Source organism: Brienomyrus brachyistius, chromosome 5 (assembly GCF_023856365.1).
Source record: "Brienomyrus brachyistius isolate T26 chromosome 5, BBRACH_0.4, whole genome shotgun sequence".
Taxonomy (NCBI): domain Eukaryota; kingdom Metazoa; phylum Chordata; class Actinopteri; order Osteoglossiformes; family Mormyridae; genus Brienomyrus; species Brienomyrus brachyistius.
This window is the reverse complement of record NC_064537.1, coordinates 24986276-25007404: the sequence shown is the minus strand read 5'-3', so window position 1 is coordinate 25007404 and position 21129 is coordinate 24986276. Positions and strand designations below refer to the sequence as shown.

General features: G+C 45.5%; 2 protein-coding genes and 1 long non-coding RNA gene across 12 annotated transcripts in view; 1 reads left to right on the top strand and 2 right to left on the bottom strand.

Annotated features, from left to right (window-relative positions):
- Positions 1-4753, bottom strand: part of LOC125741943 (ubiquitin carboxyl-terminal hydrolase 31-like) — a 31262-nt gene extending 26509 nt beyond the window's left edge. For all 3 annotated transcript variants that reach the window (XM_049013496.1, XM_049013497.1, XM_049013498.1), the window contains exon 1: positions 3239-4753. In XM_049013496.1, the coding sequence (XP_048869453.1) occupies positions 3239-3760 (522 nt within the window). In that variant the 5' untranslated portion in view covers positions 3761-4753. The remainder of the gene's footprint in view (positions 1-3238) is intronic.
- LOC125741962 (uncharacterized) lies at positions 4557-5224 on the top strand. The gene is made up of 2 exons (XR_007397946.1): positions 4557-4665; positions 4747-5224. It is a non-coding gene; the product is annotated as an uncharacterized LOC125741962 (long non-coding RNA).
- A 1193-nt stretch (positions 5225-6417) lies between these two features.
- Positions 6418-20819, bottom strand: cog7 (component of oligomeric golgi complex 7). 8 transcript variants are annotated; one of them, XM_049013503.1, is made up of 19 exons: positions 20801-20819; positions 20204-20284; positions 19738-19968; positions 19053-19201; positions 17734-17850; positions 16860-17028; positions 16688-16770; positions 16481-16603; positions 16196-16394; positions 15816-15943; positions 15472-15626; positions 14742-14858; positions 14320-14385; positions 13296-13482; positions 12316-12456; positions 12138-12221; positions 9610-9724; positions 8508-8651; positions 6418-7048 (listed from the first exon to the last, which is right to left on the bottom strand). In XM_049013503.1, the coding sequence occupies exons 3-19, from the start codon at positions 19901-19903 to the stop codon at positions 6882-6884; spliced, it is 2310 nt and encodes a 769-aa protein (XP_048869460.1). In that variant the 5' UTR covers positions 19904-19968; positions 20204-20284; positions 20801-20819; the 3' UTR covers positions 6418-6881. The 8 variants fall into 8 exon arrangements, with proteins under 8 accessions (XP_048869460.1, XP_048869457.1, XP_048869459.1 ...); XM_049013500.1 differs by lacking the exon at positions 20801-20819 and adding an exon at positions 20395-20475 and having other exon boundaries at positions 20204-20302; XM_049013502.1 differs by lacking the exon at positions 20801-20819 and adding an exon at positions 20395-20455.
- Positions 20820-21129: the final 310 nt, after the last annotated feature.

Genomic DNA, 21129 nt, shown 5'->3' with positions numbered 1-21129 from the left:
CCCAAAACACCACAAAAAAAAAAAAACCGTCAAAGCCAAAAATTAAGACTACTTGGTGGAAGATTTTAAAGCGGGATTAGTTATTGCAGCACATTGTACTTAGATCTGATTATCTGCCAGATGACTCACCCAAAGAAACATGCAGGTCAGGGCAGAAAGTAAGAGGTTTAAGGAACAACAAGATCGGCCTTATTGCAGCAGAACCTTTAGAAAAGCATTACTGTACATGTAGAGTATGTTTCAATATACAGGATGAGAACAGGGCAGGGAAGAGGGTACCTCTGTATAACTTATACTATGCATGTAGGCCTATTCTGTGTGTCCTGATGTTCTTTCTCCATTATTTTGCTTTACTTGGGGTTATTTAGATTTTATGTTAATTTATGCATTTATGTTTTAAAACTTGCCTAAGGGCTAGTGCGAAAGAACTAAGAAAATGGTTTATTGACAGACTTTTTAAGGATCTCAGTTACTTTTTTACTGCATCTCCGAACCCTTGTACACCCAGTGTTTCAGCTGACGGAGTCAGTCTCGCAAAACCACAGCCAAAATACTACGTTGGGTCACCGTCAACGACAACTGGAAATAAGCAGAGTGAACTGAAATTGCACCGGAAAGGAAGACAACATTCCCACAGAAACACAAAAAGGCAAAACAGAAAAACTTACAAAGCAGAGAGATTGCAAGAAGAAGAATTAGGCAGCGAGAGCAGTGGGTTAGCATGACTATATGACAGCCCTGTTGGTTATGCATTCAAATCTAACCGCAGACCTGCGTGTGCAGTGTTTGCACGTTCAACCAGCCTGTCTGGGTTTGCTCCAGCTACTCTGGGTCCCACTCACGTTCCATGGACTGGGTGAATTGGCGACTCTAATTCACCTTTAGTGCAAGTGAATGAATGTACACACACAACAGCCATGTGACTCCCCGACCTGCAGTGCAAAAAACTGCTCAGGTACATCTAAGGAACCTCAGGCGATGTTCAAGCCACTAAATGATACCCTGAAGACAATTCAGTGCAAGAAACCAGTAGGCCCACGTGCACTGCGTGTCGTGACACATCACTCCCATTTCCATGATCAAAATTACCTACCATTTGTGTCACAGTAGCCCTTCTGTTGCTGTGTATCAGACAGGATAGCCTTCATTCACATCCCACATTCACAAGTCCTGGCTGTCCAGTCCCCTGTTGGCTGTTCATGGCTTTTCCCTCCCCAGACCACAGTCAGTAGGTCCTCACCATGGCTGACCATCATCACCCTACTAGACTTGCTGTTTCAGGGACGTTCTGGCCCAGTCATCTGACCATTATGATTCGGCTCCCATTAAAGTTACTCAAAAAAAGTTAAAGTTGCTTTTACTAGATAATCAACATTATTCTCTCTGAGTGGGGGATGGTCATAAAATTTTGGCTCATCGGTATATATGGAGCAGGATTTATTTCAGATTAAAATTAAACCGGAATCAGACTCGACACTTGACAGACCATATATCAATTATACACTAATCAGGAATAATATTAAAACCACCTGCCTAATATTAAGTACGTGTAGATCCCCCTCGTGCCTCCAAAACAGCTCTGACTCATGGAGGCATGGACTCCACAAGACCTCTGAAGGTGTCCTGTGGTATCTGGCACCAAGACGTTAGCAGCGGATCCTGCAAGTCCTGTAAGTTGTGAGGTGAGGCCTCCACGGATCGGACTTGTTTATCCAGCACATCCCACAGATACTCCATCGGATTGAGATCTGGGGAATTTGGGGGCCAAGTCAACACCTTAAACTCTTTTTCATGTTCCTCAACTCATTCCTGAACAACTTCTGCAGTGTGGCAGAGTGCATTATCTTGCTGAATGATGAAGCCTTTGCCATTGGGGAATACTGTTATCATAAAGGGTTCTTTTTTAAAATATTGTTGGTCTACAACAATATTTATGTAGGTGGTACATGTCAAAGTAACATCCACATGAATGCCAAGACCCAGGTTCCCCAGCAGAACATTGGCCAGAGCATCACACTACCTCTGCCAGCTTTCCTTCTTCCCATAGTGCATCCTGGTGCCATCTCTTCCCCAAATAAACGACTGACATGAACCTAGCTGTCCAAATTATATAACAGAAAATATGATTCATCAGACGAAGCCACCTTCTACCATTGCTCCATGGTCCAGTTCTGAAGCTCACGTGTCCATTATAGGTGCTGTCAGAGGAAGAGAGGGGCCGGCATGGACGCTCTGACCCGTCTGTGGTTACACAGCCCCATACACAGCAAGCTAAGATGCACTGTGTGTTCTGACACCTTTCTGTCAGAGCCAGCATGAACTCAGCAATATGTGCTACAGTAGCTCTCCTGTGGAATCAGACCAGACAAGTTAGCCTTCACTCCTTACATGCATCAGTGAGCCTTTGGTAACCATCACCCCATCACCAGCTCACCAGTTGGCCTGTCTTGGATCATTTTTGGTAGGTACTGACTGCGATATTTCGGGAACACCCTACAAGACCTGCCATTTTGGAGATGCTCTGATCCAGTCATCTAGCCATCACAGTTTGGCCCTTGTCAAAGCCACTCAGATCTTTCTGCTTGTCCATTTTTCCTGCTTCCAACACATCAATTTCAAGAACTGACAAGGTGCTACTGTAAGAAGATAATCTGTGTTATTCATGTCACCTGTGAGTCGTGTTAATGTTATGGCTAATATAGTGTATATGCATACCATGCTAAATTTCTAACACATATTGCCGTACATGTCCAAGCGAGGCAAATAGTACATTATAAACATACATCTGTCAAGAAGTCAGCTTGGCTGAGCATCCAATGTGTGACTAATAACAAGTGTAAGTAGCGTTAGAACAGCTGCACAGCACCATTCAAACAGAGCCTAGACATCCGTGATTAATTAGCGACTGAACCAGAGTGGAGAGAAACTCTCCAGTGTTTCATGAACATGATATTACTGTGAGTGTAAGTTATGGCACATAGGTAACCTCGTAGTATACACACACACACACACACACACATACATCCATCTATAAGGGGTTCAGGTGGAGGGACATTCAGCATCAAAGCATGAAAGACAGCATCTAGGCAGAGAGATCAAAGCACATTTCAGCAGAGTAGACACTCTATTTAGGTCTTCTGAGGTGAGGTCACCACGGAGTCACTATAGGAAGCCAATCTGCCGCATGTTAAAGCCAAACACACAGCACTTAATAAGCCAGTAATTCTTACCTACTTACCTTGAACTCTCGGCTGTGTTGAGGTGTGTACTCAAACGTCCATAAAGCCCGAACTAGCCCAGACAGTTGCTCTGTGACCTCCCCTTTTCCTTGAGAGGTCTTTCGTGGCAGAAACACACCATTAGCCTTGGACTTGTCATCCTTGTCTTCCCCACGATATTGCTCCAGAGCCAGGTATTCGGCGAACAGCTCCGTGTTGCTAAGACACTGCAAAATCGCGTTCATAAAACAAGTGTTGCCATGATTCTTGAGGCCAGACACGCCTGGGACCTTGTCCCCAAAGAGAAAACTGCAACTGCCACCATCACTCCTGTCCGAAGGTACGGCCGCCCCGGTCTTAAAGGAGGTGAATCCTCCGTCATCCTTTTCATTTTCCGTGGAATGCTCTTCCGTGCCAAAATGAGACAAGGTAGAGAGGGTCCGAAGGACTCGGTTCATAAAACTGCCCACTGATCGGACAGAGCCCCTCTGAAAGAGCTTCTTGCTGAAAGATTTCTTCTCTTTAGTTGCTGCTTTAGACATAATGGCAGTTCTTGGATGGTACAACGGAGAAACTAGCACACAATCCGGCCAGGTAAAAACTTCACCAGGTCGCCATAATACCCAAATAATAAAGCTTCCAATAAAAATGTCTACCTCAACTTGTCAAAAATAAGTTCCGTCTCGATAATCATGGTTACAAATCTTTTCCAGTCCAGATTTAAAAAAAATAATAATAAAATCCTTAATCAAAAGAAGCCGTGTCCGTGTATTTACATGCTCTGCAGGCTCCACACATCTTTGCAGTCGTCTCGGGACTAATCGCATCGGCCAGTCTGTATCAGGCAGATTGTTTGATAGATGCCTAATAGATCCCGTTAAGTCATTTTGGTGAGCACATTGAACAAGACAAATCGGAAAGATGACAAGACGTAACCAGCTAGCGACAGAGATATATAAATCTGATACACTTCACTGTATAACCTTGCGAGCTTTAGCAGGAGGTTAACGGGCCGTATCGGAAAGTACAGTCCATGCATCCTTTAGACAAACAGTAACACTACGAGACACGACTATAGGACTGACCTGTTCATTTCCACTGGACTCATGTATTATTAAACAAACCGCAGCTCCACCCCTTGATCGGCATTCCTTGCTTTTCCCTATATTAATTGCAAATAAGCATATTTATCCCAAAGCTAATTCCCGGCGCCAGTGTAATTGATCCTATTCTCCTCCCCGGTTAGCGATTCTCCAAAATTGCTGCCAGTGTTTACGCCTCTTTTGCCGAGACGCCAGCTAAAGAAAAGAGACCCTCTCTCAGATCCCACCGCAGACACAAAAGGGCCGTTTCCTGGAGGGGGGAGCTGGATAAACGGGCGCCGTGGAAAACGCATATTTCCTGAGGCATCCGATGCGGTTCGTCGGTGCCGGCCAGGCTGGAAACAGTAAGGTTAATCCCGATCGGTGATCCATTGAAGCGGAGGCCCCGTTTTCCCCATCAGCTGAAATCACTGACACCGCAACAGGGCGGTGGTGGCGTCTGACGTCACGGGCGGGCGACCGGCGTGAAGCCGAGGGGCCGCAGGTACTGGGCCCGCCACCCACGGGGAAGGAGTGAGGGCGTGCGGATCGGGATCACCGGGGACCCCCGACACCGCCGCTCTCCGCCTTCCAAACGCGTGCTGCTCCTCGGTGTAGCTGGAGCAGGGGACGGTGATCTATCCGTGGGCTTTGCGGCGAGCAGCGTGCAGCATTCCGGGAACATGGCTGATGTGTGAATAGGAAAAGATTTACAGTGTTACAATGCTTATGTCTTGTGTATTTTAATGTTATTTGTTACCTGTATTCTTTGTTTAAGTGACATGCCTTCTTCGTTTATTTAACCTGTATTTCTTGTGTATTTACTGATGGTATCCTATTCTGAGTAAAGCGCACGTGGGCGAGAGGGTCACTTTGGTCCTCGCAGAGCAGTACGGCGTCTAAATAAATACTTTCGAAACTTAATTCAGGCATTTGTGTGGCTCCTTTTTTAAGCATTGTAACCTTTTTAAAAGCAGAAGTATTGGGGTTTTCCACTTTTTGTGTATTGTATTGTTTTTTTTATTCATTCGAGGGAAAAAAAGGATAGATTCTGGTGACCACTGTATTTTAGTACACCGCTAATATTTATATTACTTTAATATCTAGGTGAAATTTCCTAATGTTCTGTAATCCTTTTCCAGAATCTTGTTGTGCAAACTGCTTTTGTTCTAATAGACAGAGGTACATCCGTGCTAACAAGGAAATAAAGATTGTTCTCTTGAAACACTGTTACTGAGCTCCTAAACAGGCAGGGTTGGTACTTTATTTCCAATAATTCAGGGTAAATGCAAAGTAATTTCCCTCTTTTTAAGTTTTCAAGGTTCAAAACAGTCACGTCTAAAGGTCCAGTACGAAAACCTATGCACAGCCATTAGCTACATATGCAGGCCTCACTCTGCAACATTACAAACCCCTCCAAACAAAATCTTTCGCACAAAATGTTAAGCTTTCAAAATGCATAAAAAATGAATCTCATCTCCGCAGTACAGTAAAAAAATTAGCGGGGAATTCCTGGAGAAAAATGCACATGTGTTTGTGTACAGGCCTAAGCTAAAATGGAAGGAAATGTATGTGCATACTTGGAGGTGAATCTTCTTGTCTTCTGCTTTTAATGGTGCTTTAACCGCTTACCAGTGCACACAGGGCATCTTGATTACTATTTTTCTTATTGATGTTTTTACATAGTCAGCCTGGATTGTATCGAATGTTTTACATTTATTGCGTAGGATGGATTGATGAATGGATGGAAAGAAGATGATGCAAGACAAAGTGTTTGGGCGCAGAAGAAAAAAACCCAGTAGCACTTATTAGCACTGGTGAATATTTCAGGTACGGAAAGTAAAAATCCAGACCGAGATTTTGTTTCAACTAACCAGTTGAGTACTCTGACTGTGACTATTTGTGCTCAGCTGGTTGGTTGAAACGAAATCTTGGTGTGGATTTTCACTTTCTGGATCTGAAATGTCCTCCTCTGCTGATTAGCACAATGTGGTGGGATCGGTATGGCAAACACAGGAGATAAGCAGGCTTTAGCCACAATCATCTTCTCTGCAACTGCCTCCATATCTCCAACAGTGAGAAACTATCCAATTTCCCCACACAGATTAATAAATTAAAACTATTCCATAAGCACTTTTATTAAGAGTGAAGTCATTGGAAATTAGTATACATTTCAGAAAAAATGGTGATGCCTTGATGATGTGTAAATATGTAAAAGGTCCCACACTGGGTGGGTGAGGACAATCCTTTCATTCCTGTTTGCCAGATCAAAGTGAGGTGGCCATGACAGCAAACAGCAGTACACAGATAAAGGAAAGTGATGCATTTAATGTCACGCAGAATCTTTCAGCGCTGAGCTGAGCCAGGTCTCACACAGGAAACGGTGACAGAAGTAGTTTCAGCCTCAGTTTCTGCTGAGAGCACCGTGTGAAAACATTCCCTGGAGGCAGCAGGGAGCGACAGAATGTGGCGCTTTCTCATTATCATTAATTAATTTAAAAAAAGGTTTGCCCTGCTGCGTGACGAGCCAGGTGCAGACGGAGCACTCGAGCACGCCTGTGTACTGCCGGAAGGCCGGCCTTCAGTACTCCAGGCCCCTCATGGCAGCGACCGTAGCGGCGAGTCTGCGGGACTGCAGCTTGGAGGTCTGCCTGTACTCCTCGGGCTTGGCCTTCAGCAGAGTGGCGATCTGCTGCAGGGTCCGGGAAGGCTGCATTCCCAGGGCGTCCATCACGTTGCTCAGGTAGTCTGCACAACAAGAGCAGCCACAGCTTATGCATGTACCCTGTGTAACTCCCAGTTATTTTCTGTTTAACTCCATCAGTGCTATTAACTCTCTCTCTCTCATACATATATATACATGACAGACAGACAGATAGAATTGTAGGGTAGTGTGTAGCTTGTGCGATTTGGGCACTCTGTCAATGTTGTGGGTTCAAATCCCATAGCCGGAAAATTGATCACATCATTGTTGAGCCCTTAAACTAGGCCCTTATCCTCCACTGCTGCAGGGGAACCTGCTCTGATCCCAAGACAACTTTTTTCTCATCTGTGTATATACAGGTCTCTCTGTATGTGTCATATAGAGCGAGACGTGATATGCAATTTCCCCATTGGGAGAAATAATGTACCACTATTTTATATCCACATCATTTATGTCTGTAATAGACTTCATGCTGCCAGTTTACAAACTCGGACCATCATAATGGGACTAGTGCAAAGGGTGGTGAACACTATACAGTTTTCCTGTGCCAGTTCCCACTCTCATCACTCACACCAGTGTTGTAATTTCACTGGTTTCAGACCTTCCATATTTTCTGAGCTTGCAATATTTTGATTGGTCCGGAAGAAAAATTTAAAAAAGAAATCTAAGGAAGAAAAAAAAAGTCATGTTGTTTTCAATCATATACCTTCACTTTCGATTAACTAAATGCATGCTCAGCGTTCTAAGATTATCTTTATGGTAAGACAAAAAAAAGACAAGATAGTACAAGATAGCAATAAGGCATAAATTCATAATGAAGGTATAAAAATAGAAGTCGAATTCAACCTGAAATCCCCATAATTAGAATCAGTTACGGATTAGTCATATGGGAAGACGCGAAGTTAAAATTAAAATGGGTAACACATTTGATACAGGACGCAGTGTGCCTCATATCTGATGTATAACATTAACGTTTGCAGTTTTTATGTTCGCTGGCAGGACCAAGGTTTGCTCCTGCTGATGTGAAAAATTTTAACACTGGATTAGCAAATTTACCGTATAACATATATATATTAAAAAAAAAAAAACCTCAAGTGGTCTGCTTGAGCTGAGGGCCCTCCAAGCCAGTGGCCCCAGGGTTATGAGTGTGAGACCCGTTTTAGCAAATGCATTTGTCTAAAGCAATGTACAAGCAAGGAAAGGTTTGTGGTCAAAGAGCCAGTGATGGCCAGTGTCTTTTGTAGCGGGTGGGGGTAAGGGCCTTGCTCAGGGGTCAAGCGGTCATGTCATGACTATGGCAGTCATGGGATCTGAACCCACAATCACCCAGAAACAGGCACAGATGTCTAACTTACTGGACTATAAATTTTTTATACCACATTCAGGCCTCTTTTGCAATGCTGAACCGATACGATCACATGAAACTATCTGAACACTAATCTAATTTCATATAGGAAAAAACAATAGAAGCTGCATTACTTTCCACCCAACACCTGCGCCCACCTATATCTGTGGCTAGCTGCTTGGTGGCGTGGGGACTGAGCTCGGGGATCTGCAGGATGGCGTCGCAGTACGTCTGCATTGTCGCCCTGGCAATGGAGCCCAGCCAGTAATCTGCAGTGTTGTCCAACTCTGGCAGCTCATCTCCTATTATGAATCAGAATCAGAAAGATCTTTATTGGCTACATGGCCAATTATGCTGAACACACGAGGAATTGGAGCGTGCTTTGGTGGGTGTGCCCCAAGTATAACAAACAACATACAAGACAATTCAAATGAACTTACGTGAATTTTTACACTTAATTTTAACAGTAGATCGTCAACCTACAGTCAGAAGCAATACAGGTTGGATTAAAAGAGTGGGTGAATGAATGAATTAACTGAACAAACTTAGATGATAAAATCTGGCAAACACAGAGCACACCCAGAAAACCCAAACAGAACTTTTGAAGTGGAAATAGAGAGTAACACCCCAGCACATTATACACGGTGCTTTTGTAAGGGGTAAAACATTCCCTCCATGTATGTGGGTGCCTGACGTTATCAAAAACCAATATGAGGGGCTAAGAAGCCAGACACAAGAAATGCCTGACAATTTGAAACCCGTGGGTTTAATCATGATCTCTCTCCTCTTTCGTAAGACTTTCGGTTCCAAGTTCATAACTATGCACCCCCCCCGGGGCACTCTTCATGTAAAAACCTATCTATCTGCCAGGCACTTTCAGGCAGACAGATGTTTACAAAGTCCTGGCATCGCTTCAGCCCACAGTAACGAGGCCCAGTTCCAAAAGTCAAGGCCAATGTGTTTTTTTAAAAAAAAAAAAAAAAAAACCATCACATCAGTTTCCTGGAAACCGCCTACTTTTTGATGCAACGCACCTGATTAAGACAATTTCTTTTTTTTGCATTTTCCACCGTTTGATATACTATACCTTCTTGTAGTTCCTGTTCCGTAAAGAACAACATCCATTTCACGTAAAAACCCAGCCAAGGGTCGACGTTTGCAGTTTTTATAATTTTATGATAGCAGTTTTTCCAACCGTGACTTGTAGATATATTGCTGTGGATTACTGTGAATTGGCTGCGATAGGGCTGGGGGCTTCACCTTGCTCAGGCGGGAAGGGCAGTTTTCCCGCATGCAGAGCCAGCTCAAGTGCCGGGTCCTCCTGGGTCACAAAAGGCTCCAAGTGCAGGGGCAGGGACATGATGTACTGGCCGATCTACAGGGGAAACACAGACACCGTGTGTGTAACACAGGGGCGGAGACATGATGTAATGCCCAATTTGCAGGGGAAAAACTGACAAATCATATGTGTAGCTCAGGGGTGAAGAGATGATGTACCAGCCGATCTACAGGGGAAACACAGACACCATGTGTGTAGCTCAGGGGCAGAGAGATGATGTACCGGCCGATCTACAGGGGAAACACAGACACTGTGTGTGTAGCTCAGGGGCACAGAGATGATGTACCAGCCGATCTACAGGGGAAACACAGACACTGTGTGTGTAGCTCAGGGGTGAAGAGATGATGTACTGGCCGATCTACAGGGGAAACACAGACACTGTGTGTGTAGCTCAGGGGCAGAGAGATGATGTAATGCCCAATTTGCAGGGGAAAAACTGACAAATCATATGTGTAGCTCAGGGGTGAAGAGATGATGTACCAGCCGATCTACAGGGGAAACACAGACACCATGTGTGTAGCTCAGGGGCAGAGAGATGATGTACCGGCCGATCTACAGGGGAAACACAGACACCATGTGTGTAGCTCAGGGGCAGAGAGATGATGTACCGGCCGATCTACAGGGGAAACACAGACACCATGTGTGTAGCTCAGGGGCAGAGAGATGATGTACCGGCCGATCTACAGGGGAAACACAGACACCATGTGTGTAGCTCAGGGGCAGAGAGATGATGTACCGGCCGATCTACAGGGGAAACACAGACACTGTGTGTGTAGCTCAGGGGTGAAGAGATGATGTACTGGCCGATCTACAGGGGAAACACAGACACTGTGTGTGTAGCTCAGGGGTGAAGAGATGATGTACCGGCCGATCTACAGGGGAAACACAGACACCATGTGTGTAGCTCAGGGGCAGAGAGATGATGTACCGGCCGATCTACAGGGGAAACACAGGCATGCCGTGTGTGTAGCTGGAGATGATGCACTGGCCGGTGAGTGGCAGAACAGACAACCATAAATTTTGGCAACAGATTTTTTCATAACTCAGGCAGATGGGCAACAGGCTTTTACCCTCTGGGGTCCAGGGGTAGGGAACACACTTTCACTGACTGGGACATGGTCACACATTTCATTCAATATCTAACCTAACTCATGGCAAATAAATTGTTTCTTATATATTTGTTTTGGCATTAAACTCATCTTAATCTTAGTGTACCTTGTAAATATGTCTCATTTATGTAACGTTTGTAATCTGACATGAAAGTATAGACATTGCAAAATGCCATTTGGAACACTTACAGAAACATTATAAAATACATAATAAGCAATGCAGGCAGTTTGTTTTGATCCCAGATATCTGATCACCAAAGTTTTGGCTACCTGAGGATGACTAAATGGTGTAGTTGCAACTAAATAAGAAAAACTCATTTCACAATTTCTGGGCTCCTTTCATTGAATATGTAGCAACTTTCATGTGTATGCATGAGCCATTCAGCATGGCCACACCCCCACCCCCCCCATTCCATTAATGTCACTGATGGGGATGTATCTGGATCGCATTTCACCGTTGCGGTGTTCATCTAATTATTTATAATACAAATAGCGATCTTCAGGTGAGGGCAGCACTACACGCCCCTGATGCAGGTAAAACAAAGAAAGGTGACATGGTTTACTTTTTTGCATAATCAACCTAATTTTAAATCTTTAATACTTCCGACGTTTTGAAAAGAAGACAGATTACGGACTTAGTCTGTATTTTTTTCATGTTTCTACAATAAGATTTCAGCGAGCGATGAGAAAGACATGCAGCATCGCCGACGATGCCATCGACTCCAGAGCGTTAAGTGGTGTTTAAGTCCATCCATCCATCCATCCATTTTCCAAACCGCTTATCCTACAGGGTCGGGGGGGGGGTCCGGAGCCTATCCTGGAAGCAACGGGCACGAGGCAGGGAACAACCCAGGATGGGGGGCCAGCCCATCGCAGGGCACACTCACACACCATTCACTCACACATGCACACCTACGGGCAATTTAGCAACTCCAATTAGCCTCAGCATGTTTTTGGACTGTGGGGGGGGGAAACCGGAGTACCCAGAGGAAACCCCACGACGACATGGGGAGAACATGCAATCTCCACACACATGTAACCCAGGCGGAGACTCAAACCCGGGTCCCAGAGGTGTGAGGCAACAGTGCTAACCACTGCACCACCATGCCACCCCTGGTGTTTAAGTCCTCTATACAAAATAAAACTTTGTGATGAAATGTTCAGCAAGGCCATCAATGTCAGCATCGGGCTCATTAATCCTCTTCATTACAGTTCATAGGAGGGACAAGAGAGCCAAAAAATGAAATGGGTTCCAAAAATGGTAACAGAAGCCATTTTCAAACACTCAAGCAGAGCCAGTTTGACCCATTAGCTTAAATGGAGCGGGCGCCCTGCCTTACGTTGGTGATGTACTCCAGCGGGGACAGGCTAAACGTGGGCAGGTCCTCCGTGAGGCTCTCCCCCATGCCGCTGGAGCTCCTGCTCTGTGGACAGACGCATGGTCACCTCTCCGTACCCAATGACAGCGGGCATCCGCCCCACGACAGGCTGGGGCTAGTGAGCCCCCTCCTCCCTCACCTCCACCCTGGAGACCAAGCAGAGCTGGTGTTTGATCTGAAGGAAGACCGAGTCGAACGCCAGCTGGTTGGCCTGCTGGTTGAGGCGGGTCAGTGCCGCCCTGGGTTCGGCCAGCAGACTGGAGTTCCCAGTGCCCTTCTCCTGCAACCATGGCACAAAAAAACACTAGTCACCCCCCCCACAGACATTGTCCTGGCTGCACAATGCCTACGACCTCTGAGCAAGAGAACAAAATCAGGGTCCGAACTGCGACAGCTTATGCGGTGTGTCTGATGAAGCCCTAGTTCCGAAATGTCTGTACTACACCCACGGTGGATCTATTACCAAAAGAAGCTAAGCCATCTGAGTTTGGAGCCCGTTTCCGCTATTCTGATTGTGTTGCACTGTTTACAAACTGATGGTATCCATCATTCTTTCTGTACTAAGTGAAAGGAAAAATGTCTGGAGCCCAAACCAGGAAAAACAGGGCACTCAGCTAGATTCCAGCCAATCACAGGGCACACACTCAGGCACAGCCTCTCACACACCGGGGGCAATTTACAGACAACAATTTGCATAACAGCAGACCTTCGTCTGCAGGAAGAAAACAGAGAACCGGATAGAAAAACTCCAACATATTCCGGTGGAACGAACACACGCACACACACACACACACGCACACACACACACCTGTAATTATATCTTTATGGGGACCGCTCATTCATTTCTATGGGAAAAATGCAAATACTAATTATGACAACCTTAACCTCTACCTAACCCTAACCTGAACCAGAAGTGACCAAACAAAATACAGTTTGAAAATAGAGTTTTTGCATTTTTAGTTTTTTTTTATTACAGTCAGAGATCTTTAGAAAATTTAGTTCCTCATGGGGACCAGGTACCACAAGGTAAGGTATGTCTGGACCAGGCACACACCCCGGAGGAGTGGAGGTGTGAAACCAGAGTGTTACCCTCCGAGCCAGTGTGCAGGACAAACGTACCTTGAGGTTGTACAGCATCTCCATGAGGCTGGCGTACTCGGCCGCATTCCCCTTCAGCAGGTAGTTGTACTCCAGCCACGGGTTCCTGGGTGAGGCCTTCCTCTCAGCAGGCCCAGCCTCCTGTATCCCCGTCAGGCTGCGGGGGCTGTAGGAGTCCGACAGGTACTTCCCCGCGCTTGCGAGGATCCTGTGGGTAGAGCGCAGTGACGCTAACTCGCCACCCTCGACACAGGTGGGGAGGGGGGCGGGTTACAAGGGGACACAGGGGATGACTCACAGCTACCCCTCACATCAAAAATGGGCCAAACCTACAGGATCTGACGCACGTCTGCAAACCCCAAGCAGTCAGGAAAGAAATGATGAGTGGTGAGAACTGTCCAAACCTAACTTTGGGCAAACGCAAAACGAAACATGAAATCAAGGGCCACAAGACTATAGGACAGTTTTTACTCACAGACCATCAGGCTTGTGATCGATTCGCATCTACTGCCCCCCCCGACTTTGCTGATACAATCTATCTGTGACCAGTGAGAGCTGGAAGCACACCCCCCAACACAGACACACACACTCACACAGACAAGACTTGCAGGCTTTGCAACTCGAGTACTTGGGTAATTTCTATTTCATATTTGTATCACATTAATACATGTATATGCGTTTCCTGTACTATATGTTTACATTGCATTCCATTTTGTGATATTGTTTCTTATGTTCGACCTGTGTGGACCGTACCCAGACGGAACATGCAGAGTAAGATTTTCACTGTGTGGTATAACTGACTGTTTCACCGTGCATGTTGACAATAAAGTACTTCATCTTCAAACACTGTTTGCATAGTACATACCAGGACCTCGATCACGTCACTCACTATGGGTGGCAGCCTAACCTTTATGTGCATAGTAGCAGGTAAAAAAAAAAAAAAGGTAATGACACGTCATACAACAAACGGTGATAAGAAGAGAGGCAGGAACCCAGCTGTGACGTGAAAGGCGCCTGACGAATGCAGCAAGTGCGTTTCCGCTACCTGTTTGCTAGCTGCTGCTCATAGGCTCCGCACTGCCTCAGCAACTCGCCGCAAGTCGCAATAATCCTGCGGGTGGAAGGAGAGCAGAGCAGGCTGTCAAACGGACGGAGAGCAGCAGCGCGACGCTTTCTCACCGACTTGGGCTCTGCAGACGGGGAAGGCGTTGTTAACCTCACTGAATTAGCATTCGCCAACTTCCTCTGAATGAGCGAGCTCGTTTTCCTGCAGATATGACATCTATACCACCAACTCCTGCACTTATGAAAGCATGCCGTTACCGCTGACATGCAAATGCAGCATCGCATCTACAATGCAGCAGCATGCTCAGAGACGGTCAGGCGCATCACGATGCATGAAAGGTCACTGTGGATTACGCCTGCAGGAGACCTGCAGGAGACCCTGTCTCCCTCTCACCCCAGTACCTGACGCAATTTTGAAAGGCCGTCCAGTCCTCCTGGAAGACCGCAGCATTCCCACTGTCCTCCAGCTTGCACTTCTTCCGAATGGATTGCAGCGTAATGGAGAAATCAGACACATACCTACAAGGGGGGGGGGGGCAGTTGCAGAGGACACCATGTATCACAGCCGTGTCACAGGCGGTTTCCTGTATATGCGACATACTGCTGTAGGGTGATAAACCAAAAATCATTGAGTAGAAGACATCAAGTCAGAAGTTCATTCTTCCTTTAATTCAGCAGATCTATGACCTGCTCTGCACCCAGGACCTTCAGGAGATAACAGGAGCAACACTGAGCCTCCTCTCTGTGCCCACTGCATCCTGCAGTCATTTACAGCCACTGACATACATGCATATGATCACTGCAGTGTTCAGTATTCAGTGTGGCACAGTAATTTAAAAAATTATGTTGGTCAAAGACTGACTGTGGAACGTCTCATGTCTTTCTTCTCGTATCTGTACGCGATTATCAGTTGTGTGTCACCGAAAGCACCACACCAACACAAATTCCTAGTAAGTATGAACTGCCGTGGCCAATTAACCTCATTCTGATGCTGAAAAGTCAAATATTACTAACAGGTTTTAAGTTTAGCGCTCATTTACAGTGTACGAGCATTAATAAGTATCTTAAGGGTCTTAAAGGCACATTAAAAGGTCTCCTGTGGTCCTGGGAACAGTAGGCACACGGCCCTCACTTGGAGAAGAGAGCCTTCAGCGCCTTGAGCAGGCCGCACACGGCCAGGCCGTCCGTGAGCCTGACACAGCGCTCCACCGCGGAACCGGCCAGGCTGAACAGCTTGCCGACGGAGTGACTCAGCCCCTGAACGCAGTCAATCAGCTCTCCCCGCTCCTGCAAAACAGACCTCCGGTCACATGACGCCGCTCGGATGCACACTGGTAGCCCGCACGCGGCTCGCGTCGAACCACAGGAAGCGCGGCTGCAAGAAGCATAATTAAAAAAAAAAAAAAAAAAACAAACAAAAAACGCTCCAGACACCAAAGCCAAAGTGCCCGGAAGAGGATGATGTCGCTCGCTCACCAAGGGCACGGCGCTGATCTGAATGAGGAGATTCGCTTCCTCCAGCTGGGCGTACTGCAGCTGGAAGGCCTTGAAGGGGTCGTACAAGGCGGTGACCAGCTCACTCACTTTCAAGGGGTTGCTCTCACCTGCACGCCAGCGCGAGAGACCGAGAGACGTTAAGCATGCAAAAAAAGAAGCCCCCCCCCCCCCCCCCCCCATCCCACCGCAACCTAGGATTCTACCCTTGGCGGGCCTGAGCCACATTCAATCTGAAGAAATATGGAATGCCAATTTTTCAGGCAGGCTGAGAAAGAAAACTGGGTAGCTAATGGTGCCCAAGATGTAAAACGGCCTATGGTGACATCCGACCTGGTTTCAGGTACAGTACCAAAACTCACCAAGGTGGGGCAGCATGGCAGACTCCAGGTTCCTTCCGAAGGTGGCCGCAGTCTGGTAGAGCTCCAGTAGGGTTTCCAGCTTGTCCTCGTGGGGGGTCTGGTCCATGGCCGTGCTGAGGCAGACGGGGATGGAGGGGACCATGGCCCCCAGCGTCTGGACCAGCAACACCGTCACCACCTCATAGGGGTTCTTGAACACCTATCCGAAACGGGAGGCAAGCGTTACCGTGACAACGGCGGGAGAAAAGTCACACGGAAGAGGTTTCTGGTGGAAAGACAGCACACCTGAGTGCTCCACTGAAGCTGCGTGTGCCAGGCAGACAGCAGTGTGTCGTAGAACTCAGACAGCTGCTTGTTGAGGCGGAGCTCGCTCTGGCAAAGGTCCTGCCACACGCTCACCAGCTGCACCTGCGGGGACAAAACGCCTACTTGGGCGGGCACAAGGAGGGCACACGGCGGGCATAGCGGAAACCCCGTGACTGAAACACTGACCTTGTGACATTTGTAGTAATAAGCCAGGAGTTGAGGCATCCTATCAATCTCGGTGAAAACTTTCACAAACAGCTTGGCTTGTTCTGTGATGAACAGAAAGGCATCAGCAATCAAAGCGTGGGTTTTTAACGCCAGAGAGTGGCGTCCTGAAGCTCGGACGGGAAGCCCTCACCGACTGACTGTGAGCTGAACGTTGCCACGATCTGGGGGCTGGCTAAGGCCTCCAGTCTGTTCTTCAGCGCCTCCAAATGGACACACTTCTCCGAGTAGTCGGGCGTGTCCACCAGCATTGCCAAGCTGCTCTGCATGCTGGTCAGCTTGGAGGAGATCACAGCCAGGTCCTGAAGAGGAAGCCGTACGTTCAATCGCACCTGCTACCACGATGCCACCTCTGTTCGTTTATTTACTTATTTGTTTCGTTATGTTTCAAACGTAGCTGTTCATTTCTATTTATACAATCCTTCCCACCCGCATTGTCTTGCCAGACAAATAACCCCCACCCCCCACTATGGGGATCAATAAAGTCCTACCTTGATCCTAATCTTCATATTAATAAAATGACCAAATACAGTGTTTTGGCAAAATAATTTCAAAAATAGAACAGGGACAAGTTTGAATTCTAAGAGAAAGATGGGAGAAAAGAAAAAAAAAAACTGTGAAAATTTTATGAAGTCCATTATTAATCAGCTCAAAACACCATAACCCCAAAAAGGTTTTTTTGTTTCTCATAATATCAGCCACAGCTTAAATCCCCCACCCTACTTGGTGGGGACCTAATGCTCGGATCACAGCTGCCAGATGACTAAAATCACACCAGAAATCCACATTGCCACCTTCACTTCTCAAGAGCACCTTGTATCCTTGAAATTACATTATACGCTAAATGAAATTCCAAGGCATCTTTCACCATAGAAAATGGGTATAATCTGCGGCCTAGTATGGATCTTACATACGGACAGCATATTTAAGGTGGACTCAACACCTGAGCTCACATTAGAATTTAGAAAGAAGGGGTCAGTTTTAAGAAGTGCCCTTAAATCGGCCACCTGTGTCTTGAAGGTCTCTTCGATGTCTGCGCTGAGAGTACTCCACTTGTCAGCTTCCTGTAGAGCCTCAGCAGCCAGCTGCATGCGAGATTTCACCTGATCTATCTCCACCAGAACCTTAGAAAGGGGAACGGGGGGGTGCGTTACCACCTCGAGGGTAATCTTTATTATGTCAGTTATTATACAGCAAGGTTTCCCAATCCAGTCCTCGGGGACCCACAGAGAGTCCTACTGGGAGCTGGGAAGCAAAAATGTGGACTGTCTGGCAGGGAGCAAAAACATGGACTAACTGAGTCCCTGAGGACCGGTTTGGGAAACAGTTATGGACAGAAAGCAAAGCTGACATTACACATGCATCTGATTATTCACCAGTATAAGTTCATTAATGACAAACACATTCAGCTGATTTATACAACATTTTAAAGACTGAACACATAACTATCAAATCAGTGTCGTAAATAATCTTTTATCTCTATGTTGAGCAAGTGCCCGCAGCTCAGACATCAGCAAAACAGCACAGCTGTAAAGACGAAAGAAGTAAGGCAAATAAAGGACCATTTCAGTGGAAGAATCTTAACCACAACTTCCTTTGCTGGAACACAAGCCATTTAACCAAACCCACACAATGGAGGCATATATCATAACTGAAATTCTGCAGAACATAAAACAAAAAAATTAAATGCTGGCGGAACATATGGTTCTCACAGAAATCTTATACTAAATTATTCAAAAACTTATTACAATTTAATGTGTGTACCAATGTATTACTTCTGTGTTGCAGATTAAACACTGGCCATGATTAATATTTCTTACACTGAATTATCCAGTGAAGACCAGCTCTATATTGATAACTATCATGGTGTCATAAAATTAGCAGATTATGTGTTTTAGAGATTAAAATAAGAGGCAGAACCTAGTTCCAGAAGTATATACAGACGCTCCTCTACTAACGAATGAGATACATTTCGAATGGCCGTTCGTAACTTGAAATGTTCGTAAGTTGTATTCAACATCATTTTAATGTTATAAGCAAGTACGGAGAAGTAGGATGCAGGGAGTACGCACGCTACGCTGCTGCGCGGCGGGAGAAGCAGCCAGAAGTTGTACTAGGTGGAATTGGCGCACAGAAAAAAAATTGTTGCGGACAGGAAACGGGAGCCCAAAGAACGCATTTTGGACTTACAGTCCTCTTCGTTCTTATGTCTGAAAGTTCGTAAGTCTGTACCTGTCTCAAAAAATATTAAAAGAAAAGCACTGTAGCTATCTAAAACGTTAAAAACAAATGTTAAAAAATGAAAGTCATGCTGTTTTCCCAGTACCTGCATGGACTGCACAGTATCCTGTTCAAATTTTCTGATGTCTTCCTTAACCATCACCATCTGCTCCTTAAGAAAGGAGGCTTCCTGCTTCAGAGACTCCACATCCCGCAGCACCCTTGGCATATTCTGGAGAGCTTGATTGCTGCTCTCTGAGCATCAGTCCCCAAACACACGTCAAACAGACAGTGAATCACAGACATGACACATTATAGAGGCAAAAATCCACTTTCTAAACATACACACAAAGCAATGCCTTCATCTCCTTTCTTTTATTGTGGGAAAATAAATATAAATGAGATATAACTTTCTGTAGAATTCAAACATGTGATCAGATCAGCTGTATTTTAGGTACTTCCTACAAGGCTCTGAAAATGACTTCAAAGAAACGCCCCCATAGAGGCACTGATAGTTTAATGCCTTTAAATTATATTTTTTTAGATTAAAATACGTTTATCCATTCATCTTCCAAGCAAGCTTCCAGATATAAGTTTGCAAGCAGCCTGGAGCCTATTCCCAGCAGCACAGAACATAAGGCAGGTGAACACCTTGGATGGGATGCCAGTCAAACACAGAGTGTGTGTGTGCACGCACACACACACGCACGCACGCACGCACGCACACACACACACACACACACACACACACACACACACAAAAGCAGAACAACACATTTTCTTGTGTGTACCTTCAATGGAATTATTAACCTCTTGAATGAAAAGCTGAAGCTTCATAACGAGTGTGGCAGCGTGACCGTCTGCCTTGCCAGGAGCATCTTTCTGGACCATCTTAAAGGCCCCATTGACCCAGTCTTTCACGTCAAAGTCATCATCCAAGAATTTAGAAAAGTCCATCGTTCTTCCTCTTTGATGATTCACCTCAGTTGAACACTGAAGTCATCATTCCTTATACGCGTTATCTTGGGAGTGGAAAAGAAAAAGCTTTACTTATCACCTGCAAACTCACAGCACTTTCCTTAATTCTAAAATGATACAATGATGCCCACGCATGGAAACTGCCAGGTGACTATGTGGAACAAATTTCCGTGAATAGTCCATGTCACTTGCGACCTTTTTACGACGATCAGTAACGAGCTGCCTAGTCAGTCACCATTACTGAACTGGTCCAACAGGTACGATTTTCATGAAACGCACCTTTGCCTGTTTTAGCAGTAGCAAGATCCAGTTGTACAGGATGTTCGCAATTCAAGTGATACTGCACTTGTTCTCCATTAGCTGAAATGAATATGCAAACTCAAGAGAACAAAATGAGATTTCGATCATACCTACGGTGTCTAACAGGCTGATGTACAGTGCTTTTTTACCTAGCAATATATTTATCCTACCTCTGTATCAGTACAGTCCATAGCACCATATTTGACATTTACTTCCGCGACACGTAGATGAGGGCGGGAAATATGACCGGAGTGAAACCGCGCAGTGAAAAAATAGGTTCCTATAAGGGCAAACGTATGTAAAGTCAATGTGTCTTATAAATTGATCGTTTTGTGTTTGTTTATTAATATATAATATTTTTAAAATGACGTTTTTCGTTTATCGTGTAGTTTTTTAGCGGTTCCAGTTTAGTGGTAAGTTACGTCGCTACATTGCTTGCTGTTGCAAATAATACGTTCCGTGCTTAATTTTGTTAAACAAGTAGTTGTGATGTTTTCACTATTGTGAGTTACAGCGATAAAGAAAACTGACATGTACGAAATATGTAGTATAGATTTAAAAATCGTCCATACTTACATGATCTTGCATATTTTTGCAATTATTTGCTGGACGATTATTAGTCCTTAATGTTTATGGGCTGCGTCAGAGGTTTGTGTCTGCATTCCATTTCCTGAAACCCACAGAGGGTTTTTAAATGGGGCAAAATTAAGCATTTTTCCTCCTAGATATTTGGAGGGTTCCTGACAAAGTTAATATTAGAGTCACATTTCCAATTCATTTTTATGTAACTTCCCCCGCTATCCCAATGAAATTAACAAGAATTTACACAGGACAGCAACATCCATTAAGAAAATTAAATTACATTCAGTATGGTGTGAGCAGGCCTTGTAACTTGCACTTAGATT